Raw genomic sequence first — 21,637 nt, 5'->3', positions numbered from 1 at the left:
CTCAAAAGATCCTTAACAAGAAACACTCAAATTTCTTAAAAATACACACAATAAAGAACATCTTGTGGTTATATATTATACATTATCAATACTGATAATATATGAAGATGTCTGCAAATAAGAGACAGCAAACTAACTGGATTTAAATATATTTCACTTGAAAAATAACCATAATTAAATATTATTTCACAATTCCTAAGAGCAAAATATCAATCCTGAACATATAAAAAAAATCAACAGAAACCATGTAACTGGCAAAGACCATATTTAAATGTCTATTGACATAATTTCTATTTCTTATATTCTATACTAAAACATGGCTGAAGAAAGTTTCTAAAACAATCATCAGTCAAATATCTTAATAATATAAAACAAACATTCATAGACTTACCTTCATTGTGTAAAATCCTTTGTTGTATAAACTGTGACTTGGTCCCAGTGTTCTGTTGTTAATGGTTGTCTGTGTCACTGCTGCTATGGTGTGACAATGGCTTCATGTTGATGGAATAGTGTTGGTGGTGAGTCAGTGGGGAACCAGCAGTTCCTCTCAGTCTTCCTTTGTGAATGTGTGATGTTTAATGAGTGTGTGTGTGCATATGCATGTAAGAGAGAGAGAGAAAGAGGAGGATGGGTGATGCTTACTCCAGCCTCACACACACAAGATGTTGTGTTTCCCTCAAAAAGAAAAGAGAGAAAGAAAGAAAGAGACCAAACAATATCAGCTCCACAAACAGTCAGCCATAATAAGTCCATATAACACCAACATGTCTGATGTAGAGAGAGACTGGCAGAGATAGATATATTCAGTGTTTCATATAGATTTTATATTAACAAAATATCACTGATATTGGTAAATATATTACTAGCAAATGATGTTAATATAGAATAATTCTAGTTAAGATGTGTCTGACCTAAATATACACCCAACCTATAATGGAGGATGTATGAACAAATACAGAAGGAATATTCTAATTTTCAGGCATGTTTATTTTGGTATCATTTTTATATATAATTTCCTAAGTGTTAGATTTTAAAAACACTGTTGTAAAAATTAGAGATATATATTTTAAATCTATTCTAATTTAATGCCAGAGATATTTGGGAAATATAAAAATCTCCTAACTGACAACATTAAAGAAAAGAGGAGCTTATATTAAACATTAAGTGTGTATATGTGTGTGTGTGTGTGTGTGTGTGTGTGTGTGTGTGTGTGTGTGTGTGTGTGTGTGTGTGTGTGCTTTGGAATGTTACTGACTTCACTGTTAGTGTCTATATATTCTATCATAGGTTGGTATATAATATTGGAATTGTGAGATAATGAAAGAAGTTCTTATATTTATATAAGTTTGAGTGAGTGAAGGGGGTTGGTGGTTATTTGAAATCTTGTTCTGAGGGGTCAATATTTAGTAAGTGACCAGTGGTCAGTTAGTAATGACATCTGGTGTTGAAGGTAACTGTCTCTCTGGAGGTTTCACATATCTGTCTTGGTACTGTTGTCTTTCAGGGTTCACTGGTGTATCCTGTTGGCTACCATAGATCCCTGCAAAAGATTGTTTTAATGTAGCAATGTTTGAAACAATCACCATCATCAGAAATACTCTAGGGACATACAGACAGAACTAATTACATGTCATTCAACAACAATAATTAGTACAATAATTAGTAATGAATTACTGTAATATTAAATGAGAATTGTTATCCTACCTGACATTGCTGGTATTTCTTCATACTGTCTACTTGACCGCTCACTCCAGCACTGTCCACTACTCTTACGACTGGTCAATGTGTCAGTGGGATAGTTAGAAGATGGTTTGTTGTCTCCATAAGATGTCACCTCAATGGGTTGACTGTATTTCTGCTGTAAAATACAACAGCAACCAGATATACTGTAATGTTGTTACAGAATAAATTTGGGTATCTAAGTATTTTGAGTATGTTTAATTATCAGTATATTACTTGAACCAATTACAAGATATATATGTTTTTCAGATACACTATGTCAGATAAAATGCTAAAGAAATTAAAAAAACAGGCAGTTATTGTTGACATAAGTGAGGAATACAGTGATTTAGAAATTATCAACTTTGGAAATGCTGCAAGATGTTTTGTACTCAAAGTTTGGGTAGAATTGGAAGCCTCTAGCAAGAATTTTTGAAGTGTATTAGAGAGAACTAAATTATTCTAAATGTTTAGACTTTAGAAAGACACTGCAGTTCATCCAATGGATTCAGAATGTTATTGATTATGATCCCAGAAAACCAGTAAAGGCCATGGTGAAAGAAATTCAAGCATTGGAATGGACTATCAGAACTGTGGTGCACAAGTACATTTGACCCCTGTCGGATGTACTGAGCAGATGCTAATTCATGTCTCCAAAGAACCAAGAAAATTATTTGACCTGTGTCAAGAGTTTACTTAACAAGGTTAAAAACCCTCGCAAATACAGTGTACTTTGGTTCCTCTCTGATGCAAAAAACTTTTACCAAGTCAGAAGACTAACAGGAGAAATGGCAGATGATTATGTTGTTAATTTCTGATGTTGCAAGAGAAATGCACATTAAGTTTCCAGCAACTGTGAGTTTTAAGAGTGGTTAGTAATGAAGATAATGTCATACCACCTCAGAACTAATGCTGTTTGAGGTGCTGGAGATAGTTGTTAAGTTCTGGATGAATGAAGTATGCGGTGAAGTATCAGCTAGTCTCAACACCTTCTCACAAAGCCCATGTAACCCAAGAATGGATGTCATACATTCTTTATAATTATGTTATAACAAACATGTGGACTCCAGACAGACAGGTTTAAATTCCATGGGTTACATTTGGTGTATTGTTGAAAGATAGACTAATCAACATCTCCACAATACCATATATAAATCCACAAGCGTTTGTGACTGCCCATATATTGCTCAAAGCGAAAAAGGATAATTTAGTGAAGGAATGTAAATGGTTCTGGTCCCACACTGGAGCAGTCATCAAAAATATAGGTGGATTCAAACGATAAAAAGGTAAGAAGTGAGAATAGATACAACAGGGTATTTCATCTACTGATTCTGGCAATTCTAGGATGCTTATGTCATCCACTAACGAATAAAGAAAGTCATGCTTCAACATAAACAGGTGTAACTAATTGACACAAGTCATTTAAGAGATACATATTACCCACTGCACCAATCTACTGCCCATCTATATATCTATGGTCACATTCTGACCAATTTACTGCCTATGGTGTTGAGTTATACAAAGTGTCTTCTTCAAGTAAATCACATACTAAACATATGATACACAATTCTGGAAGGAAATTTTATAAGATATATGTCACCAAGTAATATTTATAGCAGCAAAATTATTAGAAATGTGAAGCAAAACTTACAACATATATATTTCAAATAATACTTACCCGTGTAGATTTCTGAAGTGTTCTGTTCATTGTAGACATCTTCCAGTCATCTGGATAGTAATGGCTCCTTGAATGACCATATCTGTCTGATGTCTCTCCTCGATTACCTGACATCACAGGTACACTGTTGTTACCTTGATAGATCAACTGCCTCATCTCATTGCGACATTGGTATGCCTGTTTCTCTTCTGCTGTTCTTTCAGATGAGCTATTTCTCACATTGTTACATCTTACAATACACAGTGTTATAGAAACCACAATAGCTATAGATACTATCACAGCTGCTACTACAATGATAATCAACAATGTGGCATCTATTGTGTTATCACTTGGTAGGTGCACAGCTGTGAACATTGGTGACGTCTTGTTACTAACAGTCAGTGTCAAAGACACACTAGTTGTTGCTGACAGAACTGGAGTACCACTGTCTTTCACAACAAACTCAAGCTCATATGATCCGGCATCATTTTGGTAAACTGTGCGAGAGTAAGATAACACACCAGTGAACGAGTCCAGTTTAAATAACTGTCTCTCGTTACCTGCAACGATTTCATACCTGAGAAAAGCATTCATGTGACTGTCTATATCAGACGCTTTCAGAACTGTGATGTCGTTCTTACTTTGAGGATGATAGTGGACATTAAGAGTGAAGTGGTCAACACTAGGAAATGTAAAATATGGAGCATTATCATTTCTATCCAATACTTCCACTTCAACAATCACTGTGTTATTCAGAGATGGTGTTCCATTGTCTTTCACAAAAACCTCAAACTCATAGAAATCTCTGTGTTCTCTGTCTAAAGACTGGTTTGTTGAAATAAAGCCAGAGTTGATAATCTGGAATGGCAGACGATATTGCTGTTTATTTCTCAGAGAATAAGACAATTCACCTCCCTTACCAATATCTGGGTCTGTAGCATTGATAAAGCCAATAGGGAAATTAGCTTTGTCATTCTCATAGGTAAGGAACTTGAATGTGTCTTTCGTAAAGTGTGGTTCTACATCATTCACATCTAACACTTGGATTGACAGATCTTTATCAGTTTTCAGAGCAGGTAATCCTTTATCTTCACACGACACAGTAAAGTGATAATGTTCCTGTGTCTCTCTGTCTACTACTTTCTTTAGAACTATTTTATATTCCTTTGATCCCATTGACTGTAGTTTGAATGTGTCGTCTTTGATATGACAGTTCACCTGTCCATTGTGTCCAACATCATTGTCAGTGACCATCACATAAGCAATGAAACTACCAACTTTGATATCTTCCAGAATGGTAGCTGTGTTGTGATTCTGTGTAGAAATAAAGTTCACATCAATATTTGGGGGATTGTTCTGCTGGTTGATGACATTTACCATAACAGTGGCTATGGAACTGAGAGGAGAGTTGCCACCATCTCTGGCTTCAATGTATAATTTAAATGATTTCATTTTGCCAAATTGTGATTCTTTGGTTAAGAATATTTCTCCAGTTTTCCCATTGACAATAAAATTATGTTTTGATTCTGTTGATGTTGTTGGGCTGATATAATATGAAACCTTACCATTTTCTCCAATATCAGAGTCTTCTGCCATCATTACAACAATTGGTCTATTTCTTTGATGGTTATTTTGTATAGAGACATTGTATGTTTTCTCAGAGAAAATTGGTCTGTTATCATTTTCATCTTTCACAGTTATGTGTACAATTAAGGCACCCTGTTTGGGTGGAGATCCTCCATCTTTAGCAATCACTTCTATATTATAGCTATCTTTCGTCTCTCTGTCTAACTTTCCTTCTAATATAATTTCAAGAAATGATACTCCGTCTGCTCTTTTGAAAGTGGACAAAGAAAACTGTTGGTTATTTCCCTTTAATTCGTAATTCACTAATCTGTTCTCTAATCCAACATCTTTGTCAATGGCATTGGGAATTGATCGTTTTGTCCCTTTGCCATCACTTTCATCAAATTCCATCTTAATTTCTTCCACAGGAAACTCTGGTTGATGGTCATTGATGTCTTCTATAATTACCTTAATTTTTAATATCTTTATAAATTTCCCTGCTTTATGAACTGCTACTTTAATTGTGTGAAAACATTCTTTCTCAAAAGTACACAGGGACTCAGCATCCAGTGTTTGTGTGGTGTATATCTTTCCAGTGTTGGTCACATTAAATAGCTGTGTTCCCTTCTCTTGTAACTGACTGAATGATAATAATGCAGGGTCCTTTAACTTTGAATCAGCAGTAATGTCTCCTATGTTGATAACAGGACTGTTTTCTTCTTTCACATGGTAAACAATGTCTTTAGAGACAGAACAGTGAAGCAGACACTGTAATATCCATATCACTATTAAGACCATCTTCATTTGTTGAATAAAATACCAGTTAATTAATCTGAAAATATAAAGGTACACAACTGCCATTTACTTTACAGAAACAAATAACAGATTTATAATATTTATTTTATGAATTTCATTCACAACAGTGTTGTAATTTTAATTGTAATTTGGGCGTTGAGTTCTAGACAATAAAAATATAATCCCAACGAGAAGAGAAAAATTCATTTTACTTGGATCAGAGGTATAATTTAACCATCACCAAAACAAAGTGAAGTGTCCATCAGATAAAAACCCAAGCCAGAACACACACGGAAGAGAGACTGACATGCAAGGATGAACACCATGTTCATGTGTGAGAAAACTCTTGATCGTCTTATCCCTAACACACATCAAATAAGACATCTTTTATTGTATTAACTTTCTATTTCTTCCTGCTTTGCCTTTATTAACCACAATATTATTTGATACATTACTGATGATGATGGTGTTGGGGAGGATATTATATTTGTAAAATTTTTAACAAAGTTTCATAATATTCATTACTATCTTTGGGCAGAGGGTAAAGTAGTTGCTATACCATCAGATCAAGCAACAAGATTGAAGCATTTCCAATGGTTCAAAGGATGACACAGAGTTACTTTCACTGAATGTCTGGCATTAAAACGATATAAAACAGATTTGAGAGACAACATAAATAAATAGAAAAACTTGAGAATTGCTATTAAAGATGTACTTCTCTCTATAAGGTATTTGAACATGGTCTTTCTAGTAAAAAAATATGAATGTCTGCATGTAATGGTGAATATATATTTCACACAATAACATTAAACATTTACCTTATTTAATTATTATTAATAATTTGGGGAAAAGTTAAAAATCACTAGGGAAATAGGATAGAGAGGTTTGTCAATGAAGTGGTCATATTAATTTAGAGAATTGGCAATTAAGGAAGAGACAAAAAATTTACAATTAAAACTGGTCAATATTCTTCATTTATCTACTATGATTCTAATGGTTGCAATGGATCAGTTTTGGAAATTCTAATTAAAAATATTGAAACAAAAAAAAAACTAGCAACATTATATATTCTCTTCCATATAGAAATGGCAATTAAGTTACAAAAATACAGTTATTACATTTTAAATGAAATAATATATTTTACAAAAAAGGAAATGAAATTACTTTTATTTTTCAAAGAAATATCTAATGACAGAAAAGCTCTTTATACAATACTGCAAATCTATATAAATGGCATTTAATTAAAAGATATACATTAAATAAGACCAAATATGACAGAAGTTTTAACTGAAAAGCAACATTATGCTAAAACCAATAAAATCTGACAGAATAATAAATTTAAAAAGAGTTAAACAATACCACAACACAATATTCATTATTTATATATTGACACTAAACCACCATCTTGTCAACTATTCTTCCAGTTTCACTTTAATATTTTATATTAATACAACACATTCTTACATATAAACACAATAAAGATACTTGACTCTCTCAAAAGATCCTTAACAAGAAACACTCAAATTTCTTTAAAATACACACAATAAAGAACATCTTGTGGTTATATATTATACATTATCAATACTGATAATATATGAAGATGTCTGCAAATAAGAGACAACAAACTAACTGGATTTAAATATATTTCACTTGAAAAATAACCATAATTAAATATTATTTCACAATTCCTAAGAGCAAAATATCAATCCTGAACATATAAAAAAAATCAACAGAAACCGTGTAACTGGCAAAGACCATATCTAAATGTCTATTGACATAATTTCTATTTCTTATATTCTATACTAAAACATGGCTGAAGAAAGTTTCTACAACAATCATCAGTCAAATATCTTAATAATATAAAACAAACATTCATAGACTTACCTTCATTGTGTAAAATCCTTTGTTGTATAAACTGTGACTTGGTCCCAATGTTCTGTTGTTAATGGTTGTCTGTGTCACTGCTGCTATGGTGTGACAATGGCTTCATGTTGATGGAATAGTGTTGGTGGTGAGTCAGTGGGGAACCAGCAGTTCCTCTCAGTCTTCCTTTGTGGATGTGTGATGTCTAATGAGTGTGTGTGTGCATATGCATGTAAGAGAGAGAGAGAAAGAGGAGGATGGGTGATGCTTACTCCAGCCTCACACACACAAGATGTTGTGTTCCCCTCAAAGAGAAGAGAGAAAGAAAGAAAGAGACCAAACAATATCAGCTCCACAAACAGTCAGCCATAATAAGTCCATATAACACCAACATGTCTGATGTAGAGAGAGACTGGCAGAGATAGATATATTCAGTGTTTCATACAGATTTTATATTAACAAAATATCACTGATATTGGTAAATATATTACTAGCAAATGATGTTAATATAGAATAATTCTAGTTAAGATGTGTCTGACCTAAATATACACCCAACCTATAATGGAGGATGTATGAACAAATACAGAAGGAATATTCTAATTTTCAGGCATGTTTATTTTGGTATCATTTTTATATATAATTTCCTAAGTGTTAGATTTTAAAAACACTGTTGTAAAAAATAGAGATATATATTTTAAATATATTCTAATTTAATTTTAGATAAATTTGGGCAATATGATAAACATTGTGCAAGATTTCTCTCTGTGCATGTGTGTGTGTGTGTGTGTGTGTGTGTGTACATATACAGGTTGAAATGTTGCACACTTCACTATTAGTCTATGTATTGTATTATATGTTGGTATATAATATTGTAACTGTAAGGTAAAGAGAAAACTTCTGTATTTGTTTAAATTTGTATGTGTGTGTGAATGAAAATCTTATTCTAAAGGGTCAATATTTAGTAAATGACCAGTGGTCAGTTAGTAATGACATCTGGTGTTGAAGGTAACTGTCTCTCTGGCGGTTTCACATATCTGTCTTGGTACTGTTGTCTTTCAGGGTTCACTGGTGTATCCTGTTGGCTACCATAGATCCCTGCAAAAGATTGTTTTAATGTAGCAATGTTTGAAACAATCACCATCATCAGAAATACTCTAGGGACATACAGACAGAACTAATTACATGTCATTCAACAACAATAATTAGTAATGAATTACTGTAATATTAAATGAGAATGGATTGTTATCCTACCTGACATTGCTGGTATTTCTTCATACTGTCTACTTGACCGCTCACTCCAGCACTGTCCACTACTCTTACGACTGGTCAGTGTGTCAGTGGGATAGTTAGAAGATGGTCTGTTGTCTCCATAAGATGTCACCTCAATGGGTTGACTGTATTTCTGCTGTAAAATATTATTTTATCAAGTTATAATAAAATGACATGCCTCTATAATCTAAAATATGCTTAGTACAAAATTCTAAAAGAAACAGACTTAACTGTCACATAGGTAATGATATCACTATATCATCTAAATATATTTTACATGTTTCTTTATTAAACAATTGTTTATGAAATAATTTAGAAGCTCATTTTGCAACAATCCACAATGAATGACAATATCATCACACATACACCATGAGAAGGAATATACGCAATTGTTTTTGTAACAAATATTAATCAAATATTAATAGAAATTCATAAAGAGAAAATTATTGGTGGACGTTTTGTTAATATGAAACAACATATCCAGTGACCTGCAGTTGAAATGATGCTATGTTAGACTGTTCTTAAATGTGCTATGTATCTACATAGCATCTTTCATATCTTATTAAATATTACAGTGAATCTATTTGCTAATCTTACATTCATTTACATCAACCCACTTTTATTGTCTGTCCACAGTCATTTGTATGGTGAACCAGTTATCTCCTGAGATTAGAGATGTGATTTCTAACTACACTATGTGGTAAATGTGAGTTGTTGCTTGGAATATTTAACACATGAGCAAGCATTGCAGCTAACATGAAGTCAGGTCTATCATCCAGTTTGAGAATATGTGTCAACTTAAATTTCTCAAGTACTTGGAAGAGTTCTTGGAGTTCAGACAGAACATACACCAACTGAAAATGAAGGGCTGAAATACTATTGTTGATATTCATCAATGGTAAAACTTTACAAGTTTTTCCATTGAAGAGGGCGTCTTTCAATCAGGATATATACAGACTTTATTGTGTGATTTTTTCCTGTTCCTACAAAGTGTACTCTGTAAGCAAATAAGCATTCAATTTATTCACAAACTACAATGTATGGAACATTAGACGAATGTCTACCTCCATCCAGCAGAAAGAGGTAAGCAATGCCCTTTATCAAGATTGAAATGGTTAACAATTGTCTTCCAACATCAGAAATATGGTTTCAGAAACAATTAGTAGTTTACAATGCAATGCATATTGTGTATTATACCTTTTAATGGACGATCTTTTCTACGAAATGATCTTCTTTCATTGCAATACTGCTTGTGGAACAATAATTGAGAGCTTATAGCAATAACAATGAACAATGAGATAATTTAGCAGTTGTAATTCATACAACATTACATTTATCCAAAGATAAAACAAATTAGACTGTAGTGACGTCACATTGGCGCCAAAAGGCCGACGCCATTGCTGAATCCTTAACCACGCATGCGTGGGTTTAAACATCGAAGCGTTCCCACTACTAGACTGTCTCTTACCAAGGCAGACAGCGACCAAGCAAGACGTCTAAGCAAGCTCTCCCATTTGAGTGTGGTTGAATCAAGTTGTCTCTATAACGACACCAGCACAAAGAACAGTACATCTACATTTCAGACTACTCTAAAACCGGACAATTGGAAGCTGTTTACCTTTTCCACCGAACAATAAATATTTGTTGTTGTTGATCAGTTTGGAGTTTCTGCGTTCAGTTCTCTTCCAATTTAATGTAGGAGAGTTAGGTGTATATCTAAAGATATATAACCCACTCTCCTAAAAGACTTTTAATTTGTACATTATTTACTTGGAGATCTTTACTGGAAATAGAGCTTACCTTTGTGGATTTCTGAAGTGTTCTGTTCATTGTCGATGTCTTCCAGTCTTCTGGATAGTAATGGCTCCTCGAATGACCATATCTGTCTGATGTCTCTCCTCGATTACCTGACATCACAGATACACTGTTGTTACCTTGATAGATCAACTGTCTCATCTCATTGCGACATTGGTATGCCTGTTTCTCTTCTGCTGTTCTTTCAGAGGAGCTATTTCTCACATTGTTACATCTCACAATACACAGTGTTATAGAAACCACAATAGCTATAGATACTATCACAGCTGCTACTACAATGATAATCAACAATGTGGCATCTATGGTGTTATCACTTGGTAGGTGCACAGCTGTGAACATTGGTGACGTCTTGTTACTAACAGTCAGTGTCAAAGACACACTAGTTGTTGCTGACAGAACTGGAGTACCACTGTCTTTCACAACAAACTCAAGCTCATATGATCCGGCATCATTTTGGTAAACTGTGCGAGAGTAAGATAACACACCAGTGAACGAGTCCAGTTTAAATAACTGTCTCTCGTTACCTGAAACGATTTCATACCTGAGAAAAGCATTCATGTGACTGTCTATATCAGATGCTTTCAGAACTGTGATGTCGTTCTTACTTTGCGGATGATAGTGGACATTAAGAGTGAAATGGTCAACACTAGGAAATGTAAAATATGGAGCATTATCATTTCTATCCAATACTTCCACTTCAACATTCACTGTGTTATTCAGAGATGGTGTTCCATTGTCTTTCACAAAAACCTCAAACTCATAGAAATCTCTGTGTTCTCTGTCTAAAGACTGGTTTGTTGAAATAAAGCCAGAGTTGATAATCTGGAATGGCAGACGATATTGCTGTTTATTTCTCAGAGAATAAGACAATTCACCTCCCTTACCAATATCTGGGTCTGTAGCATTGATAAAGCCAATAGGGAAATTAGCTTTGTCATTCTCATAGGTAAGGAACTTGAATGTGTCTTTCGTAAAGTGTGGTTCTACATCATTCACATCTAACACTTGGATTGACAGATCTTTATCAGTTTTCAGAGCAGGTAATCCTTTATCTTCACACGACACAGTAAAGTGATAATGTTCCTGTGTCTCTCTGTCTACTGCTTTCTTTAGAACTATTTTATATTCCTTTGATCCCATTGATTGTAGTTTGAATGTGTCGTCTTTGATATGACAGTTCACCTGTCCATTGTGTCCAACATCATTGTCAGTGACCATCACATAAGCAATGAAACTACCAACTTTGATATCTTCCAGAATGGTGGCTGTGTTGTGATTCTGTGTAGAAATAAAGTTCACATCAATATTTGGAGGATTGTTCTGCTGGTTGATGACATTTACGATAACAGTGGATATAGAACTCAGTGGAGGGTTGCCACCATCTCTGGCTTCTATATATAATTTAAATGATTTCATTTTCTCAAATTGTGATTCTTTGCTTAAGAATATTTCTCCAGTTTTCCCATTTATAATAAAATTATCTTTTGAATCTGTTGATGTTGTTGGGCTGATATAATATGAAACCTTACCATTTTCTTCAATATCAGAGTCTTCTGCCATCATTACAACAATTGGTCTATTTCTTTGATGGTTACTTTGTATAGAGACATTGTATGTTTTCTCAGAGAAAATTGGTCTGTTATCATTTTCATCTTTCACAGTTATGTGTACAATTAAGGCACCCTGTTTGGGTGGAGATCCTCCATCTTTAGCAATCACTTCTATATTAAAGCTATCTTTCGTCTCTCTGTCTAACTTTCCTTCTAATATAATTTCAAGAAATGATACTCCGTCTGCTCTTTTGAAAGTGGACAAAGAAAACTGTTGGTTATTTCCCTTTAATTCGTAATTCACTAATCTGTTCTGTAATCCAACATCTTTGTCAATGGCATTGGGGATGGCTTGTTTTGTACCTTTCCCATCTGCTTCTCTAAACTCCAGTTTAATTTCTTCCACAGGAAACTCTGGTTGGTGGTCATTGATGTCTTCTATAATTACTTTAATTTTTAATATCTTTATAAATTTCCCTGCTTTATGAACTGCTACCTTAATTGTGTGAAAACATTCTTTCTCAAAAGTACACAGGGACTCAGCATCCAGTGTTTGTGTGGTGTATATCTTTCCAGTGTTGGTCACATTAAATAGCTGTGTTCCCTTCTGTTGTAACTGACTGAATGATAATAATGCAGGGTCCTTTAACTTTGAATCAGCAGTAATGTCTCCTATGTTGATAATAGGACTGTTTTCTTCTTTCACATGGTAAACAATGTCTTTAGAGACAGAACAGTGAAGCAGACACTGTAATATCCATATCGCTATTAAGACCATCTTCATTAGTTGAGTTAAATACCAGTCAATTGATCTGAAAATACAAAGGTATACCATTGCCATTCACATCATAGAAAACATCATTAGATCAATAATATTTACTCTATTAACTATATTAACCACATTGAAATAAACATCTTTGTATTGTATAAAATGTTTCTATTTCTTCCTGCTTTACCTCTTGGTATTCCAATAATATTCACAACATTATTGATGATGATGGTGACAATGATGATAGTATACTTGTGAAATCTTTAATAAACCCTTATTATCATTCATTATTATTTTTTAATGGAGGCTGACTTTGTTGGTGTATGAGGAAACCAGTCAGCCAGAGAGAAGAACCCCAGTACTTCAAAGGATGATACAATGTCTGACATTAAAACTATTTAAAACAGATTTAACTGAGGGACAACATTATATATTGAAAACCTGGAGAATCACCAGAAAAGGAAACACAATAATGGTGTGTGTATTCCTCTCTATAATAAATAATGTTTCCATATAAATGTTAAAAGTCATGGAGGAATTTAAGCAAAGGTTTTCAAGTAAAATAATATACAGAACATCTGTGGGTCGTGGTGAATATATATTTCACACAATCACTTTATATTTATTTGAGATAGAAAATTTTGGGACAAGTTAAAATCACCAGAGAAACAATGATCAAAAGGTTTTTCAATGAAGAGGTCACATTAAGTTAGAGTAATGACAACTCCAAGATAAAATACAGATTGACCAGAATAAAGAAAAGAAAAGAGATTTTCAGTAAATATTCCATTCAAATTTTGGCACGAGGCCAGTATTTTAAGGGGAGGGGATAAGTCAGTGACATCAACCCTAGTACTCAACTGGTACTTATTTTATTGATCCCGAAAGGAGAAAAAGTAAAGACGACCTTGGTAGAATTTGAACTCAGAACGTAAAGACAGACAAAATACCGCTAACCTTTTTTGCCCTGATTGCTAATGTATCTGCAAGCTCATTGCCTTTCTTATTACAACTATTGAAACATAAATACTGGTAAGATTGTATTCATTATACATACAATACAATATATTCTCTTTCATGAATAAATGACATATAGATAATAAAATTACAATTACTATATTTAAATGAAATAATATATTTTATAATAAATATAATTCCCTTAATCAATAAAATTTCAAAGAAATATCTAATGACAGAAAAGCTCCTTTAGCAACACTGCAAATCTAATTAAGACCACATTTAATTAAAAGATATTCATTAAACAAGACCAAATACAATAATGTTTCAGTATGAATGCAACAAAACAGATTAAAACCAATAAAATCTGACAGAATAATAAATTTAGAAAGAGTTAAACAATACCACAACACAATATTCATTATATATATATTGACACTAAACCACCATCTTGTCAACTATTCTCCCAGTTTCACTTTAATATTTTATATTAATACAACACATTCTTACATATAAACATAATAAAGATACTTGACTCTCTCAAAAGATCCTTAACAAGAAACACTCAAATTTCTTAAAAATACACACAATAAAGAACATCTTGTGGTTATATATTATACATTATCAATACTGATAATATATGAAGATGTCTGCAAATAAGAGACAGCAAACTAACTGGATTTAAATATATTTCACTTGAAAAATAACCATAATTAAATATTATTTCACAATTCCTAAGAGCAAAATATCAATCCTGAACATATAAAAAAAATCAACAGAAACCATGTAACTGGCAAAGACCATATTTAAATGTCTATTGACATAATTTCTATTTCTTATATTCTATACTAAAACATGGCTGAAGAAAGTTTCTAAAACAATCATCAGTCAAATATCTTAATAATATAAAACAAACATTCATAGACTTACCTTCATTGTGTAAAATCCTTTGTTGTATAAACTGTGACTTGGTCCCAGTGTTCTGTTGTTAATGGTTGTCTGTGTCACTGCTGCTATGGTGTGACAATGGCTTCATGTTGATGGAATAGTGTTGGTGGTGAGTCAGTGGGGAACCAGCAGTTCCTCTCAGTCTTCCTTTGTGAATGTGTGATGTTTAATGAGTGTGTGTGTGCATATGCATGTAAGAGAGAGAGAGAAAGAGGAGGATGGGTGATGCTTACTCCAGCCTCACACACACAAGATGTTGTGTTTCCCTCAAAAAGAAAAGAGAGAAAGAAAGAAAGAGACCAAACAATATCAGCTCCACAAACAGTCAGCCATAATAAGTCCATATAACACCAACATGTCTGATGTAGAGAGAGACTGGCAGAGATAGATATATTCAGTGTTTCATATAGATTTTATATTAACAAAATATCACTGATATTGGTAAATATATTACTAGCAAATGATGTTAATATAGAATAATTCTAGTTAAGATGTGTCTGACCTAAATATACACCCAACCTATAATGGAGGATGTATGAACAAATACAGAAGGAATATTCTAATTTTCAGGCATGTTTATTTTGGTATCATTTTTATATATAATTTCCTAAGTGTTAGATTTTAAAAACACTGTTGTAAAAATTAGAGATATATATTTTAAATCTATTCTAATTTAATGCCAGAGATATTTGGGAAATATAAAAATCTCCTAACTGACAACATTAAAGAAAAGAGGAGCTTATATTAAACATTAAGTGTGTATATGTGTGTGTGTGTGTGTGTGTGTGTGTGTGTGTGTGTGTGTGTGTGTGTGTGTGTGTGTGTGTGCTTTGGAATGTTACTGACTTCACTGTTAGTGTCTATATATTCTATCATAGGTTGGTATATAATATTGGAATTGTGAGATAATGAAAGAAGTTCTTATATTTATATAAGTTTGAGTGAGTGAAGGGGGTTGGTGGTTATTTGAAATCTTGTTCTGAGGGGTCAATATTTAGTAAGTGACCAGTGGTCAGTTAGTAATGACATCTGGTGTTGAAGGTAACTGTCTCTCTGGAGGTTTCACATATCTGTCTTGGTACTGTTGTCTTTCAGGGTTCACTGGTGTATCCTGTTGGCTACCATAGATCCCTGCAAAAGATTGTTTTAATGTAGCAATGTTTGAAACAATCACCATCATCAGAAATACTCTAGGGACATACAGACAGAACTAATTACATGTCATTCAACAACAATAATTAGTACAATAATTAGTAATGAATTACTGTAATATTAAATGAGAATTGTTATCCTACCTGACATTGCTGGTATTTCTTCATACTGTCTACTTGACCGCTCACTCCAGCACTGTCCACTACTCTTACGACTGGTCAATGTGTCAGTGGGATAGTTAGAAGATGGTTTGTTGTCTCCATAAGATGTCACCTCAATGGGTTGACTGTATTTCTGCTGTAAAATACAACAGCAACCAGATATACTGTAATGTTGTTACAGAATAAATTTGGGTATCTAAGTATTTTGAGTATGTTTAATTATCAGTATATTACTTGAACCAATTACAAGATATATATGTTTTTCAGATACACTATGTCAGATAAAATGCTAAAGAAATTAAAAAAACAGGCAGTTATTGTTGACATAAGTGAGGAATACAGTGATTTAGAAATTATCAACTTTGGAAATGCTGCAAGATGTTTTGTACTCAAAGTTTGGGTAGAATTGGAAGCCTCTAGCAAGAATTTTTGAAGTGTATTAGAGAGAACTAAATTATTCTAAATGTTTAGACTTTAGAAAGACACTGCAGTTCATCCAATGGATTCAGAATGTTATTGATTATGATCCCAGAAAACCAGTAAAGGCCATGGTGAAAGAAATTCAAGCATTGGAATGGACTATCAGAACTGTGGTGCACAAGTACATTTGACCCCTGTCGGATGTACTGAGCAGATGCTAATTCATGTCTCCAAAGAACCAAGAAAATTATTTGACCTGTGTCAAGAGTTTACTTAACAAGGTTAAAAACCCTCGCAAATACAGTGTACTTTGGTTCCTCTCTGATGCAAAAAACTTTTACCAAGTCAGAAGACTAACAGGAGAAATGGCAGATGATTATGTTGTTAATTTCTGATGTTGCAAGAGAAATGCACATTAAGTTTCCAGCAACTGTGAGTTTTAAGAGTGGTTAGTAATGAAGATAATGTCATACCACCTCAGAACTAATGCTGTTTGAGGTGCTGGAGATAGTTGTTAAGTTCTGGATGAATGAAGTATGCGGTGAAGTATCAGCTAGTCTCAACACCTTCTCACAAAGCCCATGTAACCCAAGAATGGATGTCATACATTCTTTATAATTATGTTATAACAAACATGTGGACTCCAGACAGACAGGTTTAAATTCCATGGGTTACATTTGGTGTATTGTTGAAAGATAGACTAATCAACATCTCCACAATACCATATATAAATCCACAAGCGTTTGTGACTGCCCATATATTGCTCAAAGCGAAAAAGGATAATTTAGTGAAGGAATGTAAATGGTTCTGGTCCCACACTGGAGCAGTCATCAAAAATATAGGTGGATTCAAACGATAAAAAGGTAAGAAGTGAGAATAGATACAACAGGGTATTTCATCTACTGATTCTGGCAATTCTAGGATGCTTATGTCATCCACTAACGAATAAAGAAAGTCATGCTTCAACATAAACAGGTGTAACTAATTGACACAAGTCATTTAAGAGATACATATTACCCACTGCACCAATCTACTGCCCATCTATATATCTATGGTCACATTCTGACCAATTTACTGCCTATGGTGTTGAGTTATACAAAGTGTCTTCTTCAAGTAAATCACATACTAAACATATGATACACAATTCTGGAAGGAAATTTTATAAGATATATGTCACCAAGTAATATTTATAGCAGCAAAATTATTAGAAATGTGAAGCAAAACTTACAACATATATATTTCAAATAATACTTACCCGTGTAGATTTCTGAAGTGTTCTGTTCATTGTAGACATCTTCCAGTCATCTGGATAGTAATGGCTCCTTGAATGACCATATCTGTCTGATGTCTCTCCTCGATTACCTGACATCACAGGTACACTGTTGTTACCTTGATAGATCAACTGCCTCATCTCATTGCGACATTGGTATGCCTGTTTCTCTTCTGCTGTTCTTTCAGATGAGCTATTTCTCACATTGTTACATCTTACAATACACAGTGTTATAGAAACCACAATAGCTATAGATACTATCACAGCTGCTACTACAATGATAATCAACAATGTGGCATCTATTGTGTTATCACTTGGTAGGTGCACAGCTGTGAACATTGGTGACGTCTTGTTACTAACAGTCAGTGTCAAAGACACACTAGTTGTTGCTGACAGAACTGGAGTACCACTGTCTTTCACAACAAACTCAAGCTCATATGATCCGGCATCATTTTGGTAAACTGTGCGAGAGTAAGATAACACACCAGTGAACGAGTCCAGTTTAAATAACTGTCTCTCGTTACCTGCAACGATTTCATACCTGAGAAAAGCATTCATGTGACTGTCTATATCAGACGCTTTCAGAACTGTGATGTCGTTCTTACTTTGAGGATGATAGTGGACATTAAGAGTGAAGTGGTCAACACTAGGAAATGTAAAATATGGAGCATTATCATTTCTATCCAATACTTCCACTTCAACAATCACTGTGTTATTCAGAGATGGTGTTCCATTGTCTTTCACAAAAACCTCAAACTCATAGAAATCTCTGTGTTCTCTGTCTAAAGACTGGTTTGTTGAAATAAAGCCAGAGTTGATAATCTGGAATGGCAGACGATATTGCTGTTTATTTCTCAGAGAATAAGACAATTCACCTCCCTTACCAATATCTGGGTCTGTAGCATTGATAAAGCCAATAGGGAAATTAGCTTTGTCATTCTCATAGGTAAGGAACTTGAATGTGTCTTTCGTAAAGTGTGGTTCTACATCATTCACATCTAACACTTGGATTGACAGATCTTTATCAGTTTTCAGAGCAGGTAATCCTTTATCTTCACACGACACAGTAAAGTGATAATGTTCCTGTGTCTCTCTGTCTACTACTTTCTTTAGAACTATTTTATATTCCTTTGATCCCATTGACTGTAGTTTGAATGTGTCGTCTTTGATATGACAGTTCACCTGTCGATTGTGTCCAACATCATTGTCAGTGACCATCACATAAGCAATGAAACTACCAACTTTGATATCTTCCAGAATGGTAGCTGTGTTGTGATTCTGTGTAGAAATAAAGTTCACATCAATATTTGGGGGATTGTTCTGCTGGTTGATGACATTTACCATAACAGTGGCTATGGAACTGAGAGGAGAGTTGCCACCATCTCTGGCTTCAATGTATAATTTAAATGATTTCATTTTGCCAAATTGTGATTCTTTGGTTAAGAATATTTCTCCAGTTTTCCCATTGACAATAAAATTATGTTTTGATTCTGTTGATGTTGTTGGGCTGATATAATATGAAACCTTACCATTTTCTCCAATATCAGAGTCTTCTGCCATCATTACAACAATTGGTCTATTTCTTTGATGGTTATTTTGTATAGAGACATTGTATGTTTTCTCAGAGAAAATTGGTCTGTTATCATTTTCATCTTTCACAGTTATGTGTACAATTAAGGCACCCTGTTTGGGTGGAGATCCTCCATCTTTAGCAATCACTTCTATATTATAGCTATCTTTCGTCTCTCTGTCTAACTTTCCTTCTAATATAATTTCAAGAAATGATACTCCGTCTGCTCTTTTGAAAGTGGACAAAGAAAACTGTTGGTTATTTCCCTTTAATTCGTAATTCACTAATCTGTTCTCTAATCCAACATCTTTGTCAATGGCATTGGGAATTGATCGTTTTGTCCCTTTGCCATCACTTTCATCAAATTCCATCTTAATTTCTTCCACAGGAAACTCTGGTTGATGGTCATTGATGTCTTCTATAATTACCTTAATTTTTAATATCTTTATAAATTTCCCTGCTTTATGAACTGCTACTTTAATTGTGTGAAAACATTCTTTCTCAAAAGTACACAGGGACTCAGCATCCAGTGTTTGTGTGGTGTATATCTTTCCAGTGTTGGTCACATTAAATAGCTGTGTTCCCTTCTCTTGTAACTGACTGAATGATAATAATGCAGGGTCCTTTAACTTTGAATCAGCAGTAATGTCTCCTATGTTGATAACAGGACTGTTTTCTTCTTTCACATGGTAAACAATGTCTTTAGAGACAGAACAGTGAAGCAGACACTGTAATATCCATATCACTATTAAGACCATCTTCATTTGTTGAATAAAATACCAGTTAATTAATCTGAAAATATAAAGGTACACAACTGCCATTTACTTTACAGAAACAAATAACAGATTTATAATATTTATTTTATGAATTTCATTCACAACAGTGTTGTAATTTTAATTGTAATTTGGGCGTTGAGTTCTAGACAATAAAAATATAATCCCAACGAGAAGAGAAAAATTCATTTTACTTGGATCAGAGGTATAATTTAACCATCACCAAAACAAAGTGAAGTGTCCATCAGATAAAAACCCAAGCCAGAACACACACGGAAGAGAGACTGACATGCAAGGATGAACACCATGTTCATGTGTGAGAAAACTCTTGATCGTCTTATCCCTAACACACATCAAATAAGACATCTTTTATTGTATTAACTTTCTATTTCTTCCTGCTTTGCCTTTATTAACCACAATATTATTTGATACATTACTGATGATGATGGTGTTGGGGAGGATATTATATTTGTAAAATTTTTAACAAAGTTTCATAATATTCATTACTATCTTTGGGCAGAGGGTAAAGTAGTTGCTATACCATCAGATCAAGCAACAAGATTGAAGCATTTCCAATGGTTCAAAGGATGACACAGAGTTACTTTCACTGAATGTCTGGCATTAAAACGATATAAAACAGATTTGAGAGACAACATAAATAAATAGAAAAACTTGAGAATTGCTATTAAAGATGTACTTCTCTCTATAAGGTATTTGAACATGGTCTTTCTAGTAAAAAAATATGAATGTCTGCATGTAATGGTGAATATATATTTCACACAATAACATTAAACATTTACCTTATTTAATTATTATTAATAATTTGGGGAAAAGTTAAAAATCACTAGGGAAATAGGATAGAGAGGTTTGTCAATGAAGTGGTCATATTAATTTAGAGAATTGGCAATTAAGGAAGAGACAAAAAATTTACAATTAAAACTGGTCAATATTCTTCATTTATCTACTATGATTCTAATGGTTGCAATGGATCAGTTTTGGAAATTCTAATTAAAAATATTGAAACAAAAAAAAAACTAGCAACATTATATATTCTCTTCCATATAGAAATGGCAATTAAGTTACAAAAATACAGTTATTACATTTTAAATGAAATAATATATTTTACAAAAAAGGAAATGAAATTACTTTTATTTTTCAAAGAAATATCTAATGACAGAAAAGCTCTTTATACAATACTGCAAATCTATATAAATGGCATTTAATTAAAAGATATACATTAAATAAGACCAAATATGACAGAAGTTTTAACTGAAAAGCAACATTATGCTAAAACCAATAAAATCTGACAGAATAATAAATTTAAAAAGAGTTAAACAATACCACAACACAATATTCATTATTTATATATTGACACTAAACCAC

The 21,637-nt window shown here is 33.4% G+C and overlaps 3 protein-coding genes across 3 annotated transcripts in view; all 3 read right to left on the bottom strand.

Moving 5' to 3' along the window:
- The window catches only part of LOC149132578 (protocadherin Fat 4-like), a 37,978-nt gene extending 23,021 nt beyond the window's left edge, over positions 1-14,957 (bottom strand). The window contains exons 1-3 of the mRNA XM_089363303.1: positions 14,891-14,957; positions 10,670-13,046; positions 8,818-9,005 (exon numbers count right to left, since the gene is read on the bottom strand). Of these exons, the coding sequence (XP_089219429.1) occupies positions 8,818-9,005; positions 10,670-13,018 (2,537 nt within the window). The 5' untranslated portion in view covers positions 13,019-13,046; positions 14,891-14,957. The remainder of the gene's footprint in view (positions 1-8,817; positions 9,006-10,669; positions 13,047-14,890) is intronic.
- Positions 969-8,184, bottom strand: LOC149132579 (protocadherin beta-15-like). The gene is made up of 4 exons (XM_089362195.1): positions 7,622-8,184; positions 3,398-5,774; positions 1,705-1,858; positions 969-1,540 (listed from the first exon to the last, which is right to left on the bottom strand). Exons 2-4 carry the CDS (start codon positions 5,744-5,746, stop codon positions 1,422-1,424), a joined length of 2,622 nt encoding a protein of 873 aa, XP_089218321.1. The 5' UTR covers positions 5,747-5,774; positions 7,622-8,184; the 3' UTR covers positions 969-1,421.
- Positions 14,958-15,920: 963 nt separating the features above from the next.
- On the bottom strand, positions 15,921-20,302 carry LOC149132577 (protocadherin beta-15-like). The gene is made up of 3 exons (XM_089363302.1): positions 17,897-20,302; positions 16,204-16,357; positions 15,921-16,039 (listed from the first exon to the last, which is right to left on the bottom strand). Exons 1-3 carry the CDS (start codon positions 20,300-20,302, stop codon positions 15,921-15,923), a joined length of 2,679 nt encoding a protein of 892 aa, XP_089219428.1.
- Between the last annotated feature and the right edge of the window lie 1,335 nt (positions 20,303-21,637).

Source organism: Octopus bimaculoides, chromosome 14 (genome assembly GCF_046866305.1).
Source record: "Octopus bimaculoides isolate indiv1 chromosome 14, ASM4686630v1, whole genome shotgun sequence".
Classification (NCBI taxonomy): domain Eukaryota; kingdom Metazoa; phylum Mollusca; class Cephalopoda; order Octopoda; family Octopodidae; genus Octopus; species Octopus bimaculoides.
This window is presented reverse-complemented; position numbering and strand designations above follow the sequence as displayed.